At 38.2% G+C, this 25340-nt stretch overlaps 2 protein-coding genes across 11 annotated transcripts in view; one reads left to right on the forward strand and one right to left on the reverse strand.

The window, feature by feature from the left end:
• The first annotated feature begins 535 nt into the window (after positions 1-535).
• LOC115445141 lies at positions 536-9396 on the forward strand. 6 transcript variants are annotated; one of them, XM_037444312.1, is made up of 16 exons: positions 538-719; positions 2056-2233; positions 3356-3487; positions 3557-3683; positions 5157-5220; positions 5935-6050; positions 6338-6460; positions 6594-6723; positions 6846-6992; positions 7201-7291; positions 7442-7597; positions 7848-7911; positions 8174-8278; positions 8347-8419; positions 8660-8860; positions 9057-9396. In XM_037444312.1, the coding sequence occupies exons 1-16, from the start codon at positions 651-653 to the stop codon at positions 9219-9221; spliced, it is 1941 nt and encodes a 646-aa protein (XP_037300209.1). In that variant the 5' UTR covers positions 538-650; the 3' UTR covers positions 9222-9396. The 6 variants fall into 6 exon arrangements, with proteins under 6 accessions (XP_030027135.1, XP_037300209.1, XP_030027134.2 ...); XM_030171274.2 differs by having other exon boundaries at positions 539-719; positions 2053-2233; XM_037444313.1 differs by lacking the exon at positions 6338-6460 and having other exon boundaries at positions 539-719; positions 2053-2233.
• A 286-nt stretch (positions 9397-9682) lies between these two features.
• Positions 9683-25340, reverse strand: part of LOC115445078 (protein ECT2) — a 40898-nt gene continuing 25240 nt past the window's right edge. For 2 of the 5 annotated variants that reach the window (XM_037444307.1, XM_037444311.1), the window contains 18 exons: positions 24910-25045; positions 24363-24575; positions 23354-23497; positions 19780-21327; positions 19318-19449; positions 18951-19242; positions 18753-18868; positions 17902-18029; positions 17651-17821; positions 17257-17372; positions 16762-16922; positions 16253-16393; positions 15836-15965; positions 13708-13862; positions 13042-13152; positions 12245-12340; positions 11391-11537; positions 9683-11211 (listed from right to left, as the gene is read on the reverse strand). In XM_037444307.1, coding sequence (XP_037300204.1) covers positions 11074-11211; positions 11391-11537; positions 12245-12340; positions 13042-13152; positions 13708-13862; positions 15836-15965; positions 16253-16393; positions 16762-16922; positions 17257-17372; positions 17651-17821; positions 17902-18029; positions 18753-18868; positions 18951-19242; positions 19318-19449; positions 19780-21327; positions 23354-23497; positions 24363-24575; positions 24910-25045 — 4075 coding nt within the window. In that variant the 3' untranslated portion in view covers positions 9683-11073. The remainder of the gene's footprint in view (positions 11212-11390; positions 11538-12244; positions 12341-13041; positions 13153-13707; positions 13863-15835; positions 15966-16252; positions 16394-16761; positions 16923-17256; positions 17373-17650; positions 17822-17901; positions 18030-18752; positions 18869-18950; positions 19243-19317; positions 19450-19779; positions 21328-23353; positions 23498-24362; positions 24576-24909; positions 25046-25340) is intronic. The other 3 variants (XM_037444309.1, XM_037444308.1, XM_037444310.1) reach the window with 3 other exon arrangements.

Below are 25340 nucleotides of genomic sequence, written 5' to 3' on the forward strand. Positions count from 1 at the left end.
TGACGGTATGTATGGGTAAAAATGACTTTTATTTATTGCCAACAAGAATACTTCGCGGGTTTTAAATATTTATAGAGACATTTTAAGGCGTTTAGCTATTATGTTTTGAATGGAGCTGGGATGAAGAATTTTTTGTTTAGTATCTAATGTTTAGACAAAAACGAAAAATATGTTTAAATCTACGATTTATATAAAGGAACCAAATTTCTCGAAAATTAAAAAGAAAAAAATCGTTAGTTTTCGAGCCAAAGTCACTAAGTCAACAATACTGGAAGCGAGGCACACGGGTCGCGATGCAGAGACTTGCTCGGCCGACCCGCTTGTTGCGCTCCGTCTCAAATGTACTACGCCCCTAAGAGCATATATAATATCTCAGAACAATAACAAGCATAATATAATACGGATAGGATGCAGTTCCATAAAAAAATTATAGGAGGCAAATTTTTATGTTGCTATTTGATCCGGCCCGCCCCGTCAGGTGGACGTTATCCATTACTGTGCCAATAAAGGAAATCTAAAGAGTTTTATCAATGTTTGTAGATAAACTTATGGTTTTTTGACACGGTTCTTTGTCTTCAATATTCAATCAATTATTCACGAGACATTTTGTTTATGTATTTAGTAACAATATTAGAAAAATTATAGGAAGTATGCTAGCTAAATCAAAAAGAACTGAAGAATCTCTTGAAACAATACTAACATTTGATAATAGAGATGCGGTAAATGAGAGTGTTTATATATTTATTTACGTTCTTATAACAAACCAAGGATTGCGTGCTACAAAATCTAATAAACTTTCAGTATCCATTCTGATAATTTAAAAATTCTAATCCCCGACACGAAAAATCCTTTAAAAAATAAAAAAATAAATTGTGTTTGTTCTTTAACTTTACTATAAGAACTTACCTACTAATATTTTGATCTACATAATATGGTCACGTCGGTCGATTGCTAAAGAAGTATTCATTTTCTCGGTTCAAATATAACCAGGTACCTAAGTAGGTTCTTATAATAAAGTAAACAAAAATATTTATCAGTAGTAATTATCTTGGCATTTTTATTCGTCTACTTTTAAGCTTTTTTTTTCGTGGGGGTAGAAACGCATTATCGCTACCGCCATTTGGGGGTTGAGTGGAACGGTTATGTTGGTTTCACCGGTCTTCCAGTCCAATGTCGACACTCGGGAGTATCGTCCGAGCATCTACTAGACTGGAGTCCCTGTCCCTGTATATGCCCTTCACCAGTATACCAACCAAAACCCGCGGTGGCCTTCTTCGGCGCAAACGGGGGACGGCCCGGGGTATCTTGTTGCACTGAGATAGCTGCGCGATACCGCATTGCGGCACCTCTCTTATTGAGGGGGTTAAGATGTCTCCATACGCTAAAGGACGCTTTCGGCGTTTACGAGATCGGGAGGCCGACTACCCGCATTGTCGTCCACCTAGGAGTCACTGTAGTTGAGCGAACAGCCCCCACTGATCGCCCCGCGACTTCTCTAAGCCCCAATTAGTCGCCTCTTACGACAGGCAGGGGATGCCGTGGCCGAATTCTCTAGATGCCCCCGAGCCACAGGGCACAACCACTTTTAAGTCTGTACACGTATTTTTTTATTTAAACAATTAGGTATATCTATTGGATTTATTTTGTTTGCTAAATCAATAACTTCTAATTAATTTTAGGGAGCGTTCCTACATCGCAGTTAAACTAATAAAGTATAATATTTATTCACGTTCATCGAGCCATCGACAAAAAAAATATAGATGTGATTTTAATTAGGGCTGTTATAGGGTCTACCTATATTTTACAAAGTAGGTATACGATTTCTTCCGTGGAACCCCCCTTCAAGATGTCCATAGATTCATCACACGTTCTGCGTGGTCTGTCCATGCGACATGAATTTTGGAAGGGAACTCCTGTGGTATCCTTAGAACATAATTGTGATTAGCGCCAGCTCTAATCGCTAATAGATTAATATTATAGTTACACGATAGTCGAATATGATAATCAAATATAACTTTTATACATTGATAACGTATGTTAATATACTTATAGCAGAGCCAGTGGTCAGTGGTATGGTCGACGACACAAATCCCGGGCATGGACAACGCCACGGGTGGACGGCCGCAGAGACGCGTGGTGGGTCGCCGACGCCTGCGCCTCGGCTCGCTCGCCCTTGGCACATTGCTGGCCATGCACTGCAGAGTTACAGCATCCGCACTCACTGGCGGGTTTTGTTAGCGTCATTTTACTTATTACACTTTATGAAGTTGTTCCCCCAGCAACACGGCGCGCTAACCGTGGTTTAAGAACCTCATCTTAACCTCTAAAGTACCTAAACATAATTTTAAATTGCAACCGATATTATTTAATACGACAATTGAATAAGGAACATTAAGATAATTTAAAATTTTCGAAAAGACTTAAAATTGATTTATTAAAAAAAATCATAAGTAAATCTCAATATAATATTCACGCCGTAGATAACTAGTAAGTACCTACGCCGAAAATTTTTGGTACAAATTCTCGGGGGAGGGCTCTTAAGACAGTACTTTTTTTAATCAGCTTCAAAAAAGCAAATGTTTCTAAATTCGACTAATAGTAAGTATATTTAGGTATTTTATTTAATCTTTGTTACCGCAGAACCCATTCATTAACCGTTATGGTAATTTCATTTTTAATTTGGAAGAATATGCTTTCAAATTAATCCCAAAGATTTTTTGGCAAAATTGGTTCAGTAGTTATGTTTAAAACCAAAATAACGAATAAGAATGTCGGCCAAGTACTCGGAAATACAAATTATTGCTTTTCTATGACTTTTCAAGTTCTTTTATTGGGTCTATTTCTAATATATATTATACCCGCTTAGCATCACGTCTTTTCACTTCTATGGGGTAGACACTAGATAAAGGTTTAACACCTCAGCGCGTTAGTCGTACTGCGTGTGCAATATACAACTATGCCATCGACGCAAGCTAATATACTTAATTGTTCCCAACACAAAATGCGAAAAATATTTCTTTTTAAACCAAAAAATTCGCTGTCTTCAAAATACTTACCATTAAAAACCCAAGAAATATTCAAAATTTCCTACATATTAGTTACTAATTACAGAGTCGGTAAATATTTGATATTGCTAGCTAAGTTAGATAAATACATGAACAAATATGCGAAAACAATGTTTAATTTTATTTAGTCACCTTCTCCAAAATCGGTAACCAGTATATAAGACCTATATAGTATATATGGTCATGGTAATACAAAATATTTTATTGGTTTTTGAAGGCGGTAATGTTATTGTTTAATTTTTTTTTATTTCACTTTACTAACTTTATAAGATTGATATGATTTATTGCAGTCCTTTTCATGATGTTCCTAATACTGGCTGTGATAGCACTCGCAAATCCATTACGGCATTTTGAAGTATACTTAGGTCAGTGGAGTATAAGCGGGCCGGGACGTGCTTTCCGAATCATACCTATGCTTGATGGTAAACCTATTTTCAAAAAATACTTAATTAAAAAAATGTCTCAATTTAAATAAGCTTATATAATTTTAGGTATTGGATTAGCAATATGCATAAATGCAATAGTCCGCGCAATCACTTCTGGCACAGTGGCCGCCATAGCCGCGATGTATGTAATTCATTCGGTGTCTGATGCTAGACTGCCCTTCACATATTGTCGGTAAGAATAAAATATTTTTGTTTTGACATATTTCCTCGTCTGATCTCCTCGTCTCATAAACACTCGTAACACCAGAATTAATAGGAAATAAGGTGCTAGCGCTGAAAGAAGGCATTAGGGCCTAGGGATAATATGGTATAAATTTTAATGCTAAAAAACAATCCTACACTCGTCAGGCTCTAATTATTATATTATGGTTGTTGTTTATGTTTGATTTTGTCCATTGCTTTATATATAACAGCAAATAACATGATAAAGAAACATTTGGTTTCAACAGGATTAAACTTAATCTATATCTATACTTATAATAAATCTGTAGAGAGGTCAATTCTGTACATGAAATATATTTCCAAAATAACTATCAGGGGGTGATTAGGGATCGATACTGATGCCAAAAATGCAATTAGTAAAATTTTTGTCTGTCTGTCTGTCTGTCTGTATAACCGTTATAGAAACAAAAACTACTCGACGGATTTTAACGAAACTTGGTACAATTATTTGTCATACTCCTGTGCTGGTTATAGTATACTTTTCATCACGCTACAATTAATAGGAGCAGAGCAGTGAAGGGAAATGTTGGGAAAACGGGAGAAGTTACTCCATTTTTAAGCTTCCGTCGCGTGTGCTACCTTAATGGTTAAAGCTACACAGAAATCATGTATGACGGAAATGTTCTCCTTAAAATTATGTAAAAATATCCCACGACAGCATATGTCTATCTTTTATGGTTGACTCACAATAACACGTGTAACTCCCGATAGCTTAGCAGTTCGAAGCTTTCTCATTATATTTGTCTACTCTTACGTTTATAACACTCTCAGTCATCCCTAATTAAACAAGTTAACATTATTAAATATTCCATAAAAAAGAATCATAGAAATCGGTATAGAAACACCAAAGTTATACATGAAATACTCTAATAATAAGCCATCATGCGTGAATACTGAATCATGCTATAAGGATTATTTTTGTATATATACAAGGTCGCGAACGCACAGGCAGGCGGCTTGCTTGGCACCTAGAGGCTAGCGGATCACCTAGCGAGTAGCTCCATAAAACGAACATTCTCGAACGTTCGCGACCGGCTCCATTTTTGAAGTCCGAAATCCACGCGGGCGAAGCTGCGAGCGGAAGCTAGTAGATAAATAAGACAGTAACTCTTCTAATATTACAGTGCACAAACGTGTTTGTATTACGACTCTTTTCTGTTTCTAAACACTTACCCTTTCTATCAAATTTCAAACGCATATGCTATTTCTAAGTTAATTATCATATGACGTAAATATTTAATATAGTAAAAAGATAAAAATGAGTCTAATATCCATTGATGTCCTTCCCCAAAACACGTCAATCTTAGTTTAACGGAATTGTAGTATTGGCCGTTGGGTGTGTACCGTGTTTACGAGGTAAGCTCATTGTAAACAAATTAGTAGGAAAGTAGCTAATCAATCAAATAAAATACAATTTTTTCAGAGATTTTGAATTGAAAGCATATGAACCGCTATGGAAGGAACTCTCAGCCACGATGTTACAAAAGGTAAACTGGATTTTTCCCTGTTTCAACAAAAGCTATGCTCGTCGTTATCTTCTACCGATATTAGGTTTGACTATTATACTTCTACGTTGAATAATTAGGGGATAAAGACTGTTTTATTTATTTGCTTTAATATCTTATGTTTTTAAATGATTGAAATATGTGTATAGGATGCACTAGATTTTTCTAAGAACGAAGAACCCATTGATAAAAGAATGGTATTGGTTCGGAAAGTGATTAGCCACTACTTTTTTTCTTATTAATACCAAAATATAATAACTGTTGAAAACATAAAACGCTCATAGCAACTTTTTACCACCACCAATCCGGTGAAACTGGGTGGGAATTGAGGCATCCAATTGTACGGAACACGGTGGGCGTTCAAGTAAGTCTGTATAAGGTAAGCTCTATAGCAGGGTAGGGACGGAGGGTTCTGAACGGTGATACATTTTGATACTTAAATAATTAACAATAATCAAATATTTGTAAATTTTTGCGTGCGTACCATGGGAGAGGGTGGATAAGAGCTGTGATAGATCGTCTAAATCTGACGAATACGTGTGTTTGCGAGGCCACTGGGCCGTGTTTACACCTCGCGGCCCGACGGTCCACGAGTGAAATTACTGAATATTATTTGTTCTTAATTACTAACTTATTTCACAAATGTTTTTGATACTGACTTAATTATTTTTTTCTTTTTTATTATTTGTATATTAGACCAGATTTTCATTAGAAACTGGTGTATTAGAAGGCAGCGGCGAACAAAGATTTTCCTCAATCGGGACAACCGTCGGACTTTATGACGGAGCATGGCGAAATTTATCCTACATAAGGTATATGGTGTCCTTAATATTGTACTCGAATACATCAGGGGGGGTTCACATCGGCGTCGGGTCGACGATGAAGTACCTGGGACTCGTCCTCGACAGCCGGTGGAACTTCAAGGAGCACATCCGCCTTTTGGCTTCCAAGTTGGTAAAATTCGCCTGCATAATGCGGCGTCTTTTGCCAAACTTGGGGGGGGCCAAATGCTCCCTGCCGGCGGCTCGTATACATTGGATTAACAATGTCTTTACCTACAAATTTTTCTTTTGCTTTATTTATTATTGGTGCACTTTAGGTACAATTTACAGGATGAAACAAATGTATCAAAAAAGAAGCTACGTAAAATAGCTGTGTGCGAGGAGCTTTACAGAGGAGATTACCCACCTCTATATAGTACTCCAGCATATAATTTTTTCTAGTGAGTATCGCGACTCATTAACAGTAACCGTTGTTGTACTTACCTACTAAATAAAGTTTGTAAAAAAAATTACTCTACTAGCATAAAAAATAAAGTTCATTACGCATTCTATACCATGCATATATTTTTGTAGCGTGGAAGTTGTCCATTTACGTTCAGACTTAAGTCTAGGACAATTTAATATGACCTTGGTGGCTTGTCTCATCCTAACCTGGCTTATGTTGTGGGGTTTTTTGGTCATTGAGCGAATTTTACATGGCAGGGTAAGGGTATTAAATTTATTTTGTTGTAATAAGGCGTAGAGAGGAAGCGATAATAAAAAAATATATAATGCATGCAGATGGTATGGAGATTCAATTTGAACATTTTATTACTCATGTTACAGTTGATTTGGAACAATATTAAATCGTGGTTCGTCGTGGTACCTTGGATTTGGGTAGTGTTATTAGTCGCGGTAGCAGCTTCCAACTTTGCATCCTTACATAAAGCATTGCGTAAAGCATTTAAAATTGGTGCAAAAGAAATAATAGCGGTGTGTATTTTGTAGTAAAGAAATTTGATTTACACACATTTTGAACTGTAAGTATTTTAATTTTTTTTTCAAACCCATGCCTACTATAAATATACTTGCTAAGTTCAAAAATAATAATATAAATGAGTAATGTAACTATGATATTATATTTGTTTTAATTTCTGGTACAGAGCTGGAATACATTTTAATTTAGTTTGTGATGCTTCAGGGTTTAGCTGACGCTTTAGAAGTTGCACTTTATATCCATTCAGCAAGCGTGGGCACAGAAATATTACACGGAAAAGGACTGAACCATTTTGGTACCTAACAATAGTGCTACTATACCTACATAAAAAAATACTTTAATTTTATTAATATAATGTACTACAGACATTAGACGTAGATGTCATATAATGTATGTTTTAATTACAAGAAGATTTACAGTTTTCACAAGTTGTTTTTCCTTTTAGCATCGGGTCACATAGACCCTCATTTGCATAGTGAAAATGTGTGGCACTCAGGCTTAGTATTGTTGCTCACGGCTTTACATTCAGGGGGTGCCGCCATGTGTGCACTTGTGGACTACATACAGCCGAGCTCCCAGGGATTAATCAACATGCGTGAAAGTAAATATTGTCTTAGTTCGTATTATCCGCCCACCGATCGCATATTTGTCGCATTAATCATAATTCCACTAGTATTACAATTTACGACTGAGAAAAAATTGCGTATTACAAACCTTCAATCCGTTCAACTCTAGTCTATCCCAGATTTTATAGGAATTTAGTGGATTACTGGTAACGGATTTTCTTGAGACAATCCCAGTAACTGTGTTTTGGCAGATGGATAATAAAATTATGTTCACAATATTCTTAGGTGTTTTGTGGATCATACCGATGTACTCCAAATGCACGTCGACTGGCAACTATTCGCATCTTGTGTAAGTAGATAATTAAAATAAACCTCTTTTCGATTTTTTTACATGTAAATACGAATGAATGACGTATTTTGATTGATTTATTCTAGAGAGTATGATTTGTTAAAAATGGCTGTTTGTCAATTATCCTTATAACCACTGACTTATGTATTGCTTATGAATTCCTAGTCAACTCCTGCGGTATGAATGGCTATATCAAACGCTGTTTGCGTTACAAGAAGTGACTAGCGCTAGTAATACGATTATAACTTGCATTCTGTCATAGCACCACGTTAATATTCGGCGGGTTGATGTTTTCGTACATGACGGTGGCGTTTGCTTTGCTTAAGACAGCAATTCACACGATATTTGAATACAGAGTAAAACTTGTGTAAGTACTTCATTATTATTTTTTAAATGCATCTCAAACTGTTTAATGCAATTTGAGTATTTTTTCAGTTTCGTCGAACAAATAGTTGTCGGCGGTTTAATATTGACCTGTATGATGTTAAGTTTTCTGTTCGCCACTAACGTACGTAGCTGTTAAAAATTGTATACAGTATTAATATATTTATAATGTATCTACGTTCAAGCCAAAAATAAAACACCGTAACATCAGTATCTACTATAAATGTTGTGAAGATGCTGCCAAGCTACCCTGTGAATTTATTGCACCTTTGAACTTTGACTATTTACAGCATTCAGATCTTCTTGATTATTTTTTTGTAGATATTTATTAAAAAGCCGAAAAGGTTGATATTATTTTATGTAGGGTGGCGTGGCGTTACTGGAAAGTGTGGACGCTGTTATGAGCGGCTCAGCGATGCCGTTCGTCTGTTTGTTAGAGTTGGTCGGAATGCTGTATGTATACCGGAGCCACGACTTTATCTCCGACCTGAATCTGGCCACGGAAGAGAACACGTGCTCAACTCGCATCAGCATGCAATGGCAGATTATACCTATTATTACTTTGGTAAGTTTATTATAAAACATGCCACTATTGTATGCAAAACAAACTAAAATTATTGAAGTATTTATTATATAAGTGTGTGCAGTTTTCAAAACATGTTTCTATGGTTTTCGAATTACACTTCGTCAAAGCACTCTACTGATAGAATGCCTTTTCACTTCCAGTATGACAATAGTTTTATATTTTGTACCGGTTTCAGGCTACGCTCATAATAAAAATAGCACTTCTATTAGATGCAGAGATGCCAGCTACCTTCATGTATTTGGCAATTGCCCCTCTAGTAGGCGTAGCAATGGCTGTCCCATTACGAGCTTGCCACAACGCGTATGTATTCCTACGGCCAACACCACGCCGCGGAACCTGAGAGTTGTATAATATGTACAAATATGTTATATGGCCGATCAGTATTTCTCCAAAAATGTATGATTAATGTTGTTTATACCCCTACTTCCTCGTGTTTGTGAAAATTGTTTAGTTAAATTCAATTGTGAAGTAAATATTTTTAAAATGTTTTTCATGAATAAATTATCACAATATTAGTGGGGTTTTAGTTATCCTTACATACTATAAAACCCAGTCCCCCTCTGCGTCTATCTATTCGTGATAAACGTAAAAGTTACCGAATCGTTTCAACTGAATTTGATGTAGTGATAAGACCAGGGTCTTAATATTTTCTAGATATTTTCTAGATTGGATGGAAGTATTTCCTACCCAGGGGTAGGAAATACTTCTATCCCGTGAAAATATATAGCGGGTTTTTTATCCCGGAATAACTCTTTGAGAAGGGTGCAGCCGCAAGCAAAGCTAGTAAATAATAAAAAAAAGTCACTGATTGAGAATAAAATTTATTTTATCAATCACTTAAAATATTTATAAATATAGATCTTTGTACAATGCATTAATATGCGCACATATAATTAATGATACGTAGCCTTATGCCTCTTGTCCGATGCGCCGAGTTTACAACCGGTACACACACTACGAGTCCAGTCATCAGACTTGCCTAGTCTAATACTATGACTTACAGTATGGCAAAACAACAAGTGCCCGTAATATCCAAAAATACAGAGATAACACCGCCATTTACAATTACAGCACATTTAATGGCATTGTTTAACAACTTTATAACCTCCACTAACTAATACGAGAAAATTATATTCTCGAAATACAGGATTGCTCAAAAGGACGATTCCGTTTTTTTTTGGCATTTTAGTCAAATAAAGTATTGCGTTTGATGCTCGTTTAACGTTACAATATAATTTTATTGATTTTTATTATATCTAACAAGGTTATCAATAATTATCATTCAAAGACTTAGAGCGTTCTAATAATACAACAAAATATCATCAGATTCAATTCGTACAACAATGGTGAATGCGCCGACTGACCACGTTTGTGTTGCACAAGAGGTCATCAAGACTTGTACAGATACGACGGACGCATTTAAAACAGAATCAAGGAAGTTCATATAAATAAGGGCGTCGTTAAGATGGCTCATTAGAAGCTCTGATGCACACTATTTACACATTGGCAACTTCCACTGTCCCGAAACAATGACTAACAAGCGAGACCTTACAACAGCCCCGACGCGGCCCACGCGACCGGCGCCGCTCGCCACTATAGGAACGCCCCACAACATAGCAGACGGGAATATGGTTAATGACTACTTTAACCTATGTTGCCTATTTGTTGATTAAATTAAAATATCACAATATGTACACATTATCCTCAACGCTAAATCTCAATAATATCGATAATAATCTGTGACATGTCACCGCACGTAGAATATTCACATTATAATTACAAAGATATTTCACTGATCCCGCATAATGGCACCGTAATCGCCCAGAAAATAAGTTATGTACTATATCCAAAACAAAGTATAGAGCTCATAAAACTGACAGACTGACTACTTTAAACCTGTCCACGAATACGGGATTAGTGACTCGATCACGCAGTTTTATGAACGTCGCTTGAAATCACAACATCAAATACACACTTTAATTATTGATTTAAATTATATTATATAATATTCGATTTCAACAGCTCGTCCGACCGTAACAAATAATAATACTATCAAATAATTTAACCTGTACGAGTAAAAGTATTTGTTTCTCCAACCGAGTCGCAAGGCACAGCAGGCACGAGTAGGATCGTCGGTGCGGGCGTCGGTGCGGGCGTCAGTGCGGGCGTCAGGCGCGGCGCGGACTGCGGCGTCAGAAGCGGCGCAGCGCGGCGGCGGCGCCGGCCGTGGCCTTGCGCGTGGGCTGCACCGACAGCGGCGCCACGAGCACGGCGCCCACCGCGCCCTCCGCGCCGCCGCAGCCGCCGCACGCGCCGCTCGCGCCCATCTCCTGCGACACACACAAAAAATGTACCCTCCTTGTCACCACCACCATGGAAGGATTTCCCATGTCATGTTCCATTTTGAGATTGTGTAAAACTTACTAAATATGTGCCGAATAATTATTGTTATTCTTTTCATCTATTTAACTTGATTTTTATGTATTTACAAGTAAACAGGATTACTTACATTTATATTGTTGCAGCTGGCGAGCCTCATCTGCGCCAGCTGCGATGCAGGAGTCAGGTTGGAGGTGGATCCGAACGGCGATATCATAGAAGACATCGCGCGCTTCAATTTCGAAGGGGTCTTATTGAACGACAACGCTCGACCCACCTGCAACATCGGTTCGTATTTAACTTCTTTATCAAGTAATCACGTAGCAGTTATACTATTAGAATATATTTAATATTATGATCCACACACGTTATATTAATTAATAGCATGCTACTGTTGTATGGGTCCCTCTGTGTACATATATGAAACAGTACTATAAAAATTAAATTATTATAAATAAATATTAACTAAATTATAATTGTTAGTGTGTGTTTATCTACGAAAATTAGTTTTATTAATAACTGAGCACCAAAACCCCATTCAGTTTGAACAAAAATAGGAACAGGTTGAGAATGTGAAGTGACATGAACACCAAACACCACAACGATAGTCAGGTATGGCACGCTCACAAATGATGGTTAATCACAAATGAGTCCAAAGCGAAGCGTTAAATGAGATATTCACTCCTCTGATACTCGCTTCTGATGAATGAGTCAAACTTGTCAGACTCATCGTATTTGTCGACATAGAGTTACTATGATTTTTGCTTTTCATTTAAAATTAAGAAGCAGATTATATTGCGCGCTATTAATGCGACGAACCGCCTGTCTTTATGAACGCACACTGAGTTCTGTGTGAAAATGTTAACGGTGAGGGGTGGGGGGTGGCGCGTGACGTCACAGTATCAAACAAGAAGCAGCTTAGATGAAGATTAGTGGGTTGAGGGGGCGGAGGTTTGCTCGAGGAGTGTTTGAGCCGCGTCAGACCTGTGCGAGTAAGTGAGCGCGCAATACCCATGTGTCTAGCAGCCCGGCGCCCGGGTCGGCGCGCAGCCAGCCGCCCAGCCCGGCCAGCGCCTCCAGCTACAACACAACCAGCCCGCTCCACTACTGTGCTCCAGCGCACGCGCCGTACGGCGTACAGTGCATTTGTTACCTCTACTCTAGTGCCACTGTTCTAATTGTTTAATACACAGATCAACAAACGCCTGCGTGGTTACAGGCTAGAAATAAAATCCTCCATGGAAAAGTATGTATGGGTGTAGCCACTGATGACAGACTGATATTATTACTGATTTAGACATGTTGATTTCAATGCAAACATTATAAGAGTATGCTTTCATGCCTTAGTTACATAAATATGTATGTGGCAAAGTTCAAAGTTCAGAAACGTTGCACTTGCATCACCAAACTTTTACAAATTATAGTACTGTTATAAATGATTATTCGTATATAATTAAGCTAAGCTCCTGTAACTATGGTTATAATATCTAGATCATGCTCTATCTGAATATTTTTCATCCAGATTATAAATTTAATATACAAACATGGATATTGGCGAAAAAAACAAAATTACCTTTGTACACTATGCAGTAATACACAAGACCTTCTTCTTTATTTAAACTGCAAATTTCCATGTTTGTATTTAAAAAGTAAATTCTATTATTATGTACATATTTAAAAATTAAAACATCGCTAATTCCGTTGAATACCCTAAATATGTATCCTAAAAATACGAGTGCTTAGCACACTTACTATGTTAATCAAAAAGTATGTTGAAATACCTTTATTCTAGTTCTAGCTGCAAATTTAGATACTTTTGAAAACGTGCTCAGCGCGAGGTCGCTCGTGTCGATGTCGAGTTGATGCGAGTCGAGGCACGCGAGGAATTTGTCCTAAGGAACACAAAACATACATATAATCTTAAATATTTTGAACTCCATGTATATTGGAATTCGATACCAATATTAGCGTCTATCTAGAACAAACGGACTGGATACCATTCCCATCTCTACATGCTAAATTTAACATTGGCTCAATTTCGTTCTAGTACTAATAACTGGCACTACGTCGACGAGTAGTATATTGTTTATTCACCAAACCACACAAGAGAGTAATGAGTCAGCCAGCGCGGTAGACTGAAAGCCAAGTCAATCCAATCCCTGCCGAGGTAGCGCTGCATCCGGACACAAGGATTCAACGTAAATAATTGTCTGTGGTGACTCATTAAAAAGTTAAATATTATTCAACCTACTTCTTTTCATTTCGTAAAGTAAAATATATTTTTATATATTATATACTAGGGAATAATGTCTTTTAGCCTAGATCATAGTTCTTTTAATTGTATAATAAACCTTTTAAAGGCTTATAATAACAATGTCACTTTGATATTAGTTTTGTATTTGATTTTTAACACATTAAAATAATAATGTATAACAATAGAAACTTACAGCATCCGCTTTGCAGACGGTGTTGGCCATTTGTCGGCAGAGCTGTCGCAGGAAATGTGACTTGTCGACCGTCTCGTCTGTGATCATGAATGAGAATAGCTTCTCTTTCAGCTCCTGATTATTGCGGCACATCAGTGCGAACACGTTGTGGCAATCTGCAACGTACAACATTCAATTGTTACGACGCCCACGCTATAAACTGTTGCATTATTTAAAGGTTCACAAGACACTCGCTAATGTGTACTGGGATTTTTTAAACGGTGATATTTTACTAAACTAACATATTGCATACATAAAAAACTTGTAATTGCGTTGGTACCCATAACACAAGTTAAATCTTATTTTGGGTACCTGTGTTCAATATACCTACTACATATTTTTGTTATAATTGCATTTCATAACCGACCATATAAATCGTTAGTGGTATCTGTGACATACTGGACTATGTTTCTTGTTGGAAATAAAAAATATATATTTGACTTTATCCGTCTTATTACAAAACGAGGTTTAACTAAAAACTCTGGTTTAAACCTATGCAAATTACGGTTTATATAAAAATGGTATTACAAAAAGTGGTTTAACGATAAACCGTGGACTATTTGATGGTCTAATGCTAAACCTCGTGACCCCTGGTTTGACGATGGTCTAAATCGTAAATGTCAAATCAAATTTCAAATAATTTGTCAGATTATCTCTTAAATTGGCGTCTATTTCGTTGTCTTGTGTTATTTTTTATCGAAAATGGATAATTAACGTGGTAGATTCAGTCGATATTGAGGATATTGAAGCCGTTGAGCTACTGGAAACACCACGCCGACCCAATAGACTCGACTCAGTACTCCAATTTTCAGATCTTCTTTCATTGATCCATCACTATATTGAGTCAATAGTTCTGTACAATAAGACACTGATAATAAATTTCAAAGCTATTTGCAATAGTTACCGCAATAGTTTTGTTTAATGTTATGGTTTCATATAACGCGCGGGAAGCTGACGTTTCGTAACACGAATTTTGATGTATTACCAGCTAATACAACATTAGTCAAAACTTGAAACCTAAACAAAATTGCAATCGAAGTTACAACTATTGTTGATCTTGGAGCGAAATAACCAAGTCTTAATATTTTTTATACTCCTAACCATTATTTAATCATTAACATTGTATGAAAACGTTTTCTTTTTTGGGTATATGGAACGTTGCGATTGAATAATGTCGTATTGAACGAATGGTGTTTGTATTTATCTGTGGTTTATATAAAGGCTATGGTTCAGATGGCGGTACTAAGAAGTCTACGGTTTTTATGAGTTTTGTAATATGGACAAATTTAAACCATGGTTTCCCAGATAAGCCTGGTTTTGTTAGTACAGGTTTAAGCTAAGGTTTATCTCGATTTTTGTAATAACATGGGATATGTTTTTCTTTGGTGGTGTTCAGCTTTAATACCTAATATATAGGCACCGACCCCAAAGTATAACAAGAGTATGGAAGTATTATTTGCTACGAATTTCGTTAACTTTTTAACTTTAGCACATCATTAAATAGGTGAGTTTTCAGACGCCGAAACCAAAAATAACGATAACTTAAAAAGAAGCATAGAATACAAGACTTTCAACACTCAGATATATCGAATATCGACATTGTTCTCAAAACTGATATTCTAGCTTTTCCGTATGATAAAAATACTACACATAAGGCAAGTTTAAACTTACTCTCAATTTCTTAATCTATTTTACTAAAAATTTGCTGTATGCAATCTGCGGCAAGTCAAGCCTTTGCTTTTGCTAGCTAGCACACCCGCCATATACCTATTTGTTTTATTTAAACGACTTGACTCCAAACTCTTCAAAGAAAAAAGAAACTTATCAAGATCGCTAGAGTTGTATGCGACACTTAATGGAAGAAAATAATTCAGTGAATGGAAAATATAAACTATATTTCCATTGCAATAAACATGCATTTTTAATTTTAACACCTAAGTAGATAAATAATTGATTTTAGGTTGTGGCCTGCGACACCCTCACTAAGAGTTCAAGACATCTGAGTAGCCCGTATTAGAAAAGGTTGAATATAGCCGCTTTGAATTGTAATTTTTGTTTTATGAAACACACGAATAGTCTCTAAGCATACCTTCAGCCTCTCTGATATCGACGACCCGCTTGACCGTGCTTAGGGGCATCAGCGATATATGCCTATATGGTTTGCTGGATCCTATCCGCATCGTGCCGGTTCCGTTCGTAGGGCTCTTACTGTTGAAAGCCTAAAAATATAATAAAATACCCTTTCTAAATTAAAGTTGGGATTTCTTGCTTATAATTACCATCAATTTTGCAAATATTGTATAGACCTACAATGTCCTTAAGTTTACGGGGAATGTTCCCAGTTTTGTACATCATCTTTCGAATACTGTGAGGAGAAATTTAGAAATATTCTGAATTGTTTCAGGTTAAAGTCACGTTGGCCTCTTAAGGGATAGGCGGTCGTAAATGATACAATTAATATGTGTTTTTATTATTATATTTATCATATTATTGGCGAGATACTTACTTTAGATCTCTTCTTGCAAACTTCCATGGTATCAGTGAAGAGAAATAGCACTAAATGATCTCCCCTGCCGGAAAGCTCTTTAGAAAGTTCTACAACTTCACAGCGCGACACGAACGATCGATGTGACGAAACGAGGTGAGCCTAAAAGAGCATAAAAGAGAATAAAAATATTGCTTTGTTACTAGCCCACCCCAACGTTCTATTAAATTGATTTACATAATTTTTTTATGAAAGGTGTTGATGCACAGCCTTTATGTGGATTTTCAACCATATCATGTTATACTCAAACGCGTTTTCGTCGTGTACATTTCTTATGTTTTCATAACTTTTCTTCTCTATATCTCCGCTTACAATAAACTTTTTCAACATAATTATATTCTTTTGATTCATAACAAAATCCAGCTCACAAAAATATTATATAAAATGTAATGTTAATCTCCGAGCTGTGCAATGATTTCGTTAATATACGTTTTTAATAAATAGATAGATATGTGTGCGTCGCGCCGTACCGGACACTGGTCGATGTCGTTGTAGATGTCGAACATCTGCAGCTGCCCCTCGGTCTTACGCTTGTCCTCGTTGATGTGCGACATGACCTCGCGCAGGCCGGCCAGCGCGCGCACGAGCGCGGCGTGGTCGGGGTTGTTCTTGTGCGTGTGCTTTAGTATATCTGCAATACAACAGGTTCAATATATCACAAGGTAAGGCCTGTGTGGTGGCCTTACGTGATACGACTCTTCCGGCTATGAGATCGATGTATAGAAGGTGTGGGGATGTGCGTAGGGTTTAACGCTTTTATTTCTGCCCCAATAATGTATATAACAATAAAAATAAAATCTCTATGGGCTATAAAAATCGATGCGAAGAATTAATATTCTAGTTTCTCCTTTCTACGCATACGTCGATGTTAGGTAGTATAAAAAAAAATACCCTTTATCTACTCTCTCTCTTTACATCCATGTCAATACTGGCCATGTCATTTATTGATAAATGTTTATACTCACCGTCAAGTAATAAACTTATGCTAGGTAATCGTTGCACTGGTCTAATTAAGAGTTCCTGTAAGCTCTGTCTACCACATTCTGGTTTAGTTTGGCAGATTTTCAGGAATGCATGAAATCTGGAATTAATTATTTACATTTTACCGATTATCTATAGTGAGAAATGAATAAATAATTTTGTATTGAAATATCAAAAAAACTTACAAAATATTCCTTATTATTAACATTAATATATCTCATACATTATGTGAAAATGTATGTATGCATTCCAGTGGGTCTTACACATAGTGTAACAAACACTGAACTTAATGTTTCGCAATCTTTAGTCATACATCATAATATATCACTAAGTCTACCACTGACAATTGATACTAACAATATTATTATTTATGTTCACCTTGGGTTCTCACGATCACATTGTTGCAACATCTCCTTGGTGTTTTCAAAAAAGTTTACGAAGGGTGGGTACGCCTTCACCATGTCGGGTGTGTACTTCAGCACCAGCCGGCCGATGCTCATCTCCTCGCTCCAGTGCATCTGCGTGTGCCGCAAATCCTCCAGCATCCGTCTGCAATACAGCCATATCACAATATCTCTTCTTCAACATACAACAGTTCACGTCTGTATAAACAAGTAATTCATACTCACTGGTGGAGCTCGTAAATAGGCGGTAAGTTGCCAAATATAATTTTGAGTTCAGTGTTATTCAGTAACGCTTGATTTTTACCATTACTGCTGTCCTCCTCAGCCATCACTTCTAATGGTTGTTTGAACAACTACAAAATAAAAACAGGCGTTAGTTAACGAAAGTCAACTCCAGTTATATATCTCCAATACCAATAAACGACCTAAGCCGCTTTTTTGATCTTTCACGGTAATTGACCAATCAAAACGGTTTTTTTTTTGACATGCTTACAAACAACTTGTTTTGATTGGTTCACTCTTGAAATTGGATTAAATACAGAGCATAAGGATGGTTTATTGAAAACTGCTGTTACTCGAATTACACTAAGCCTGTGTTAACTAGATTCTGATTATCTTTAACTCATATGGTAAGAGACTAACACTTCGGTACATATATGAATCAAATGAACCAAACAGTTTTATTTATTATAAATTATGGAATATTATTATGGAAACCATACATTTTGCGTAGAACCGGTTTTTATAAACCTCCATATGTGTATTTAATTTTTTTGGGGTTATTTTTAGCAACCTTCTTTTAGGTAGAAATAGTATAATAGCTATTACTGCATTTGCGAGTAAGATATATAATAATTTAAGACCTTTACGACACGGGTATTTGCTGTGAAAACTCAGGAAAATCTGCTGATTATTATTAAAGATCGGGGAAGAATATCCGTAAGGCAAAAACATCTCTGGTGCAAAGCATTACTACATGTTGCTAACTCAAGTTACCTTGAGTTGCTTTTATCCCGAATCGGCACTTTACTCCGTTTAGACCAATGTTTTCAAATGAATATCATAGACACACTCACCGTGACTATTGTATGTAAGATTCCAACATAATTCGATTCCGTCTGTAATAGTTCCATAAACACTTGTTGGCGCGGTGACATCAACTTTCTGACCACATTATCAGGAACTTCAGATTCTATAAAAGGCCATAAAAATTAAAAAATAAATAATAAAGTTTGAACACTCAATATACAATTCAAGGTTTAACATAAATTCACCTTCAAGCAGTTGTTTCCCATCAGGCGAGGGCGTGCAGTCGAGCAGGTTGCCGGACAGACTCAATAGCACGGCGTCGCCCACAGAGGAGCGCCGCTTGTGCAGCGCTGACTCGCCGCCGCGTAGCTTGCGCTTGCGCAGACGCTGCAGGTGCGCCGGCGTGCCGCCCGCTGCACCCGGTCCCGCGCACCCCCCGCCGCTGCCTGCGCCGCCTCCACCCGTGGCCTCGTCATTCGCAACACACGTCCCCGTAGCACCGCCCACCGACGATCGCCGCGATACCTCGTCTAAGTACTGTTTAAAATTAATCAGTGCAGTTTTAAGTTATGAGACATTTCATTTTGAAACGTTTAAGGAATAATCACTTACGTCTTTAAATAAGTAGTCCCTTTCGTCCTGCGCCTCTTCGTTCTGCACAGACGCCCAGAACCATTCGGCCTTGACGACGTGCACGCGTGTCGAGCATTCCGGCGCCAGCACTGTATTGTGTTCATCAACGACCTGCGCGCATCCAAATGAAATGTAAGCCTATGTTATCATCGTTTTCCGATTTGTGTGTATTAATAAACCCACCACCCCACGGGAGCCATCGGTCAGGGCGTATGCGGTTTCCGACATGCCTCCCTTGCTTGCCCTACGAAATTTCAAGCGCCTTACACATAATCATTTATTGAGTGTATGTAGTTAAAGTATTCGCACGGAGCATGCAAGTCGGCCGAGAGCGATTCGAGATGAGGGAGACCTCGATTCGATCGAAACTGACGAAGACTGCTGACTTATAATGACGTGACAAGCTAATCTAATTAGTATTGAATAAAATGGTGTTAGTACCGGCAGCGAGATTCCATGGCATTGCGATATGGCGCGGGCGTCGCGGATGGGGGGCGTCGAGGCGGGCTGCGTCAGCTCGCGGCTGGAGCGGGGAGCGGGCGGGACGGAGGGGGCGACGGGGGCGCGGAGCGGCGGCGTCGGCGGGCCGGACGACGTGCAAGCTTGCAGCTCGAACCCTCCACAGATCGAGTGACGGTGGCTACGAGGCCATATCGCTTGCGGAGTTTTAAACACTGTCGAATCATCTAATTCATCCACCTCTGTGTGTCTTACTGGAGTAATTATTTCGGTACTATCTACTGTATCCACCTGCACCGGGGAAATGTCTAATTTCATCTCATCGAGGTCTCTCTTTGGTGTCGATACATTCTTAAGATTAGGAGGTAAATGTCTAGCGTCCACTTCCACTGTGTTGCGTTCTGCCCGTTGTTCGTATTTCTTTTTCCTTTCACTTCGGAACGAAGCCGTGAATGATTTAACACTTCTGCGTAGTTTTGAAGCTGATTTTACAGTTTTGGAACTTCGTAACGAAGCGAATGATATATCGAAAAATCCCGACTGTTTACTTGTATTCATTGAGCAAATTGAAGCGTTGTCATCTTCTCTAATCGGTGAAGATGTAGAAGCGACGAACTCTCCCGCCGGGTCGGTGGGCTTCACGCTGTCGGGGCTGACGGGCTCCACTACTATGTCACCAGTGGGTTTCGAAACAGATTCTTTCTTTGTTTTTTTAAATATCGTAGGTTTAGTTTTGAATTTAAATGAATCTTTAATTTTCAATCTTTTAATAGATTTCCAATTGCTGTCTTCACATTTGTCCGGCGATAGATTTACGTCTATTGTGCTTACTTGAAAACTAGAATCGGTAGAATTTCGACTCCTTTTTTTGCCCGAGGAAATTGTTGTCGTTGATTGGCGTAATTCATTTTTTCCTTTTGAATTAGGTAAAAGGAACCCAGCTTCATCTTTAGGGTCAAGATCGCACAGACTCTTAGTGAGGGAAGAATGTAAGGATCCTGCCTCTGTGAGACAGTCCACTAAATTAAATACATTCATAGATTTGTTCCTAAACACTTCTCTTTTATCTTTAACGTTGGTCCGCAGCGAGTTGTGCAGTTGTTGAGATGCGTCTTTATTCTCTTTGTCGCACGCTTTGTACTTCCGCAAGTCAACATGATCAACATGTGAGTTACTTTTGTCACCGTCGTACGAACACAAGTCGTCCGTAAACGATTTTCCTAAATAGTTAATACTGTATCCGTCTGTTTGGTCTTTGGGCGTCAAGTGTTTATCTCTAATAGTGTCGAGAGCGAGTTGCAATCGAGCCTCTCTGTCGTCTTGACAATCGCTGCTACTGTGCGTAGCTTGTTTGGTCGGGCTGGGGCGACGGCCCGACAGCCGCGCCGACAGCCTGCGGTACAGAGAGGTCTTAGGAGTGGACTGGGACCGGTTGGGAGTAGGCCGGGAGGGCTTCGCAGAAGAACTGGACGAGTTCAGGTGAGGTGATAGGATAAGCGAACGACCGAAAGTCTCCCCATTGGCCATTACCTGAAACATGTGTGAAACACACCACGCAATGATGTAATGAAGCCATTCCAGTACATACATGCACAACTATACATAAATTATCGTGATAGAGGCAGTTAAATACAGAGAAGCGTTGTCTAGTATATTTATTTTCTATTTGTTTCAATAGTCAGTTATATTGAACACGTATCACAATATGTTTATACAAACAAAACAGAAAGAAGATTAATTTTACCGGTACACATTTTGTGTACCTAACATATTTATTGCAACAATAGCCCAGAAGAATTGTTAATAGAACATGAAAATGTTTACACAATGCCATGATGAGCAGACACCAGCGTGACGAAGGCAAGGCTCGAGCGCGACTACTCGCAGCACAGTGAGCAGTGAGCACACCGACCGAACTAACTCAATGCTTTAGAGGTCTAATTGGTGAGGGTGTGTGGATTTAATAACAAACAAGTGAGCAATGGGTTGACTTTACGTCGTGCGGCGGGACTGGTGGGGGTGCGGTGCAACTGCTTCAACGACCCTTTTGTTACACTCAACTACCACCATTTACTTAACTATACTCGCATTAACTATTAACGTCAATGGAATTCTAATACGTTCATAAAAATATACTGAATTACTCAACGCACAGTGTGTTTACACGTATGTGAATGACACATTAACATATCTGTTGTTCGGTTGTGAAATCATTGCTGACATTGAGCAGCACCTGGACGCGCGCGAATCAGCTGATACTATTTGTTTGAACAAATATCGCGGCGGAGACTACATAGCACGTCATTGGTCTTACTAAGATATCTTCTGAACGAAAGAGTTACTAAAAAGTAACCTTAGCAGGAATTTACGCATTATGTTGTACGTAAAATTATTTTCAATGAACGTATTTGGAACTAAAATGGTAGCATGAACATTGGACGCGTGTAAACTACAAGTATGTATGTAAGCAATGGGCAGGCAGTACGAATTTGTTATTTTTTTTAGGTATAGTTTAGTGAAAGAACTATAGAGAAATATGTAACGTTAACTTAATCGATACGTATACTATACTTTTACTACAACGCGTAAATTCCTGCTAGAGAAACTGGACAGTAATGATTGTACTAAAGTAAAGATACAACCCTGCAAACTAACTGGAGGACAGCACACTATGTGCCCGCATAACATAATATGACTGACATTGAAAACACGTTTAAATAACGTGACTAACAAAAGAGACCGTAGTACAAAATACAAAGATTATAATCATTACATAAAAACCTTCTATAAACCACTAATTTGCAACATCTACAGTGTAACAACCAAGTGTGATCTCTGTTCCCAGGGGTACTAACTATGTACATGCTGACTTCATAATACTAAAATTAGTCACTAATATGCATAATGTGGCAAGAAGTATATAAATAAACAACTACGTAAGTTATACAGAGGTAAATGTGTGTTCGGAGGAAACTCGTACAGCACTTTAGCATTCGTCTATCGTAGCCTTACTTATAAGCAACGTTTTGCAAACGCACGAACGTTGCAACATTAATATAAGTATGTCGAAGCTGTTTCTAACTGTCAGCGACTGTACGCGTCTAAATTAAAAATCAAGTGCCTCCTCTGTTCGCATTATAAATGAGGTTTAGAGTTCTGAATATGGTTCTGCTGTAGACACAAATCGTATAATTGTTAAACGGAAAGAAAGCGTCAGTGCAGATGGACGGATGGATGGTCGGTAGACTTAGGTATAAATAACATTTGAAAACTCAACATGGCGTTACGGCCGATACCTGTTCATTTAATACGTATAAAAAAACGTCGAAACCAAAACCACCGGTGGCTTATGGGCCCGTGAGAGTTTAGTAGGTTTCTGTTATACAAATATAAACGATATTATAACAAAGTAGAATCGATTATAATCCAATATAGTTTATTAGCCGTCTCTGCGTCCCTCTGCGCTGATTGTGTGGTAGAGCGTGCAGGTGTGTTGGTGTGTTGGTGTGTTGGTGTGTAGGTGTGGCGGCGCGGAGTAGCGACTGGCGCGACTTACGACGTGCGTGCAGTCGGCGTGGTCGAGCGCGCAGGCGGCGCCGCCGTTGCTGGCGAGCACCTCGGCCATGTGCTGCGTCTCATCCTCGGGGAAGCCCACGAAGCACACGCGCGCGCCCGCGAACACTTTCAGCTTGTGTTCTTTCTGCAAATATAACAATATAAGTTAAAACTATAAATATACAAGGAAATTTACGCATCCCACATTTAGTTTAGCCTCTTCCCCGAGCAAACCGCCTTCAACAATTTGTTCCATAATTGGCGGCACGCGAATTACAGACGGGAATGTACAAAGTGTTACGTCTTTTTTTCATTAATTTTAAATCTAGTTGAAAATTTTATGCTAACAAATTATTATTCCTTTTTAGTTTTTCGATCAAATATTGCAAATTATAATGAAGCAAAAGTTAGGAGGAGATGCACGAAATCACCAATTTTAGTGGCAATTTCATTATGAAATTAACAAAACAATATCCCCATTTTTTTTTACATGTATTCAATGCATGCCTTGGTAACTAAAGGTTATGTATTTAATAAATTGTTAGTTGTTTCTATAATTTTATTAAGTTAATGTACATAATTACCACTATTTGTCCCTAAAAATAAATAAATAAATATTCTAAATTTCGAAGATAACTTTTACAAATATGGTAAGTTCGCTGTTTTGGGGCTTCTAAATATCACAAAAGCTTTTAAAAAATTCAATGGATTATATATCTAAAACTTTACTACTTAATAAAAGCAACGCATTGCTTTTCTCAGTTAATTATTTCGAGTTCGCACACTTGTAACCTATCGATCGTACAGTACAAAAATCAAAAATATATAACAAATCTGCGTCTTAAAAATGTTCAGTAGATCCGCATTTAAAACGCACACTTCCGCCAATTGATGCGCGGACAGCGCGGCGCAGTGATGTAACGGTGATGTCAGTGCGGAGTGTGGTGTGTGTGTGTGTGTGTGTGTGTGTGTCCGTGTGCGAGCGCGAAGGTCGCATTATGTTTACTAACAATGAGAGCGTCGTCGGTAGCGCGGCAGGCGGGGTCGTCGCGCCGCTGCCAGCACGCGTCGACCCACGAGCGCGCCAGGACGGGCAGCCCGAACCCGGACGCGTAGCGGTACTTGTCGCCGGTGGCGGCGGCCGCGATCAGGTGCGTCACCTTGCTCGACATGTCCTTGCGGATAGACCCACCCATGTAGTGTATCAACGTTATCAGGTACGTCTGCAAATAACAAAACACATTTACATACACCACATCATATTTAATGCATCATACTTATTCATTCAAATAAATTGAAATATAATCTATTTACAATTCCCCAGTAATGTTAAAAAAAAACCCTGCGTTTTCATATTTTATTTATTTAACAAAATATTTTCATTATCCTTTAAAATGTGACCCGTTAGGTAATGTTTTATACATTATCTTTCTCATCATATTCTCCTAAGTGCAGAAAAGTATATTATACGCACATTTACCGTAATTAATATTTATTGACTGCCTCGGTGGCGTAGTTGTAGTACGGTAAGACCGCAGTACTAAGGTATTTACTCACAAGTTCATCCTTCTTCCGGAATCCGGAAAAGCATATGACCGCGCCGCGCATCGCCAGCGAGTAGAGCGGGCGCATGTTGGCAGGCGGCGGCTCTTCGCGCTCTGCCAGTTGCAGCACCGCGGTAGGACCCAGCACCCTGCGCCCACAGAATACACTTCATTTAGATGACAACATTGTATTTTACGATTCTAGGATGTCGACACGTTGTCGGACTTGAAAGAGTTAAATTAATATAAATTAGGCACCGCCTCCGAAAAATATTCAATATACATTTCAACATAAAAACACGATTTAGCTAGATTAAGTTTATATAGATTTAAGTTGTGTTTTGTGTGTTGTTATTGCAAATTAATTTTGTTGTATTAATTATATGTTTGGTTTTTTGACACTTATATTTATACAGGCATATAGCTGATAGCTGTCCTTAGATT

This window comes from Manduca sexta, chromosome 28 (genome assembly GCF_014839805.1).
Source record: "Manduca sexta isolate Smith_Timp_Sample1 chromosome 28, JHU_Msex_v1.0, whole genome shotgun sequence".
In the NCBI taxonomy this organism is placed as follows: Eukaryota; Metazoa; Arthropoda; class Insecta; order Lepidoptera; family Sphingidae; genus Manduca; species Manduca sexta.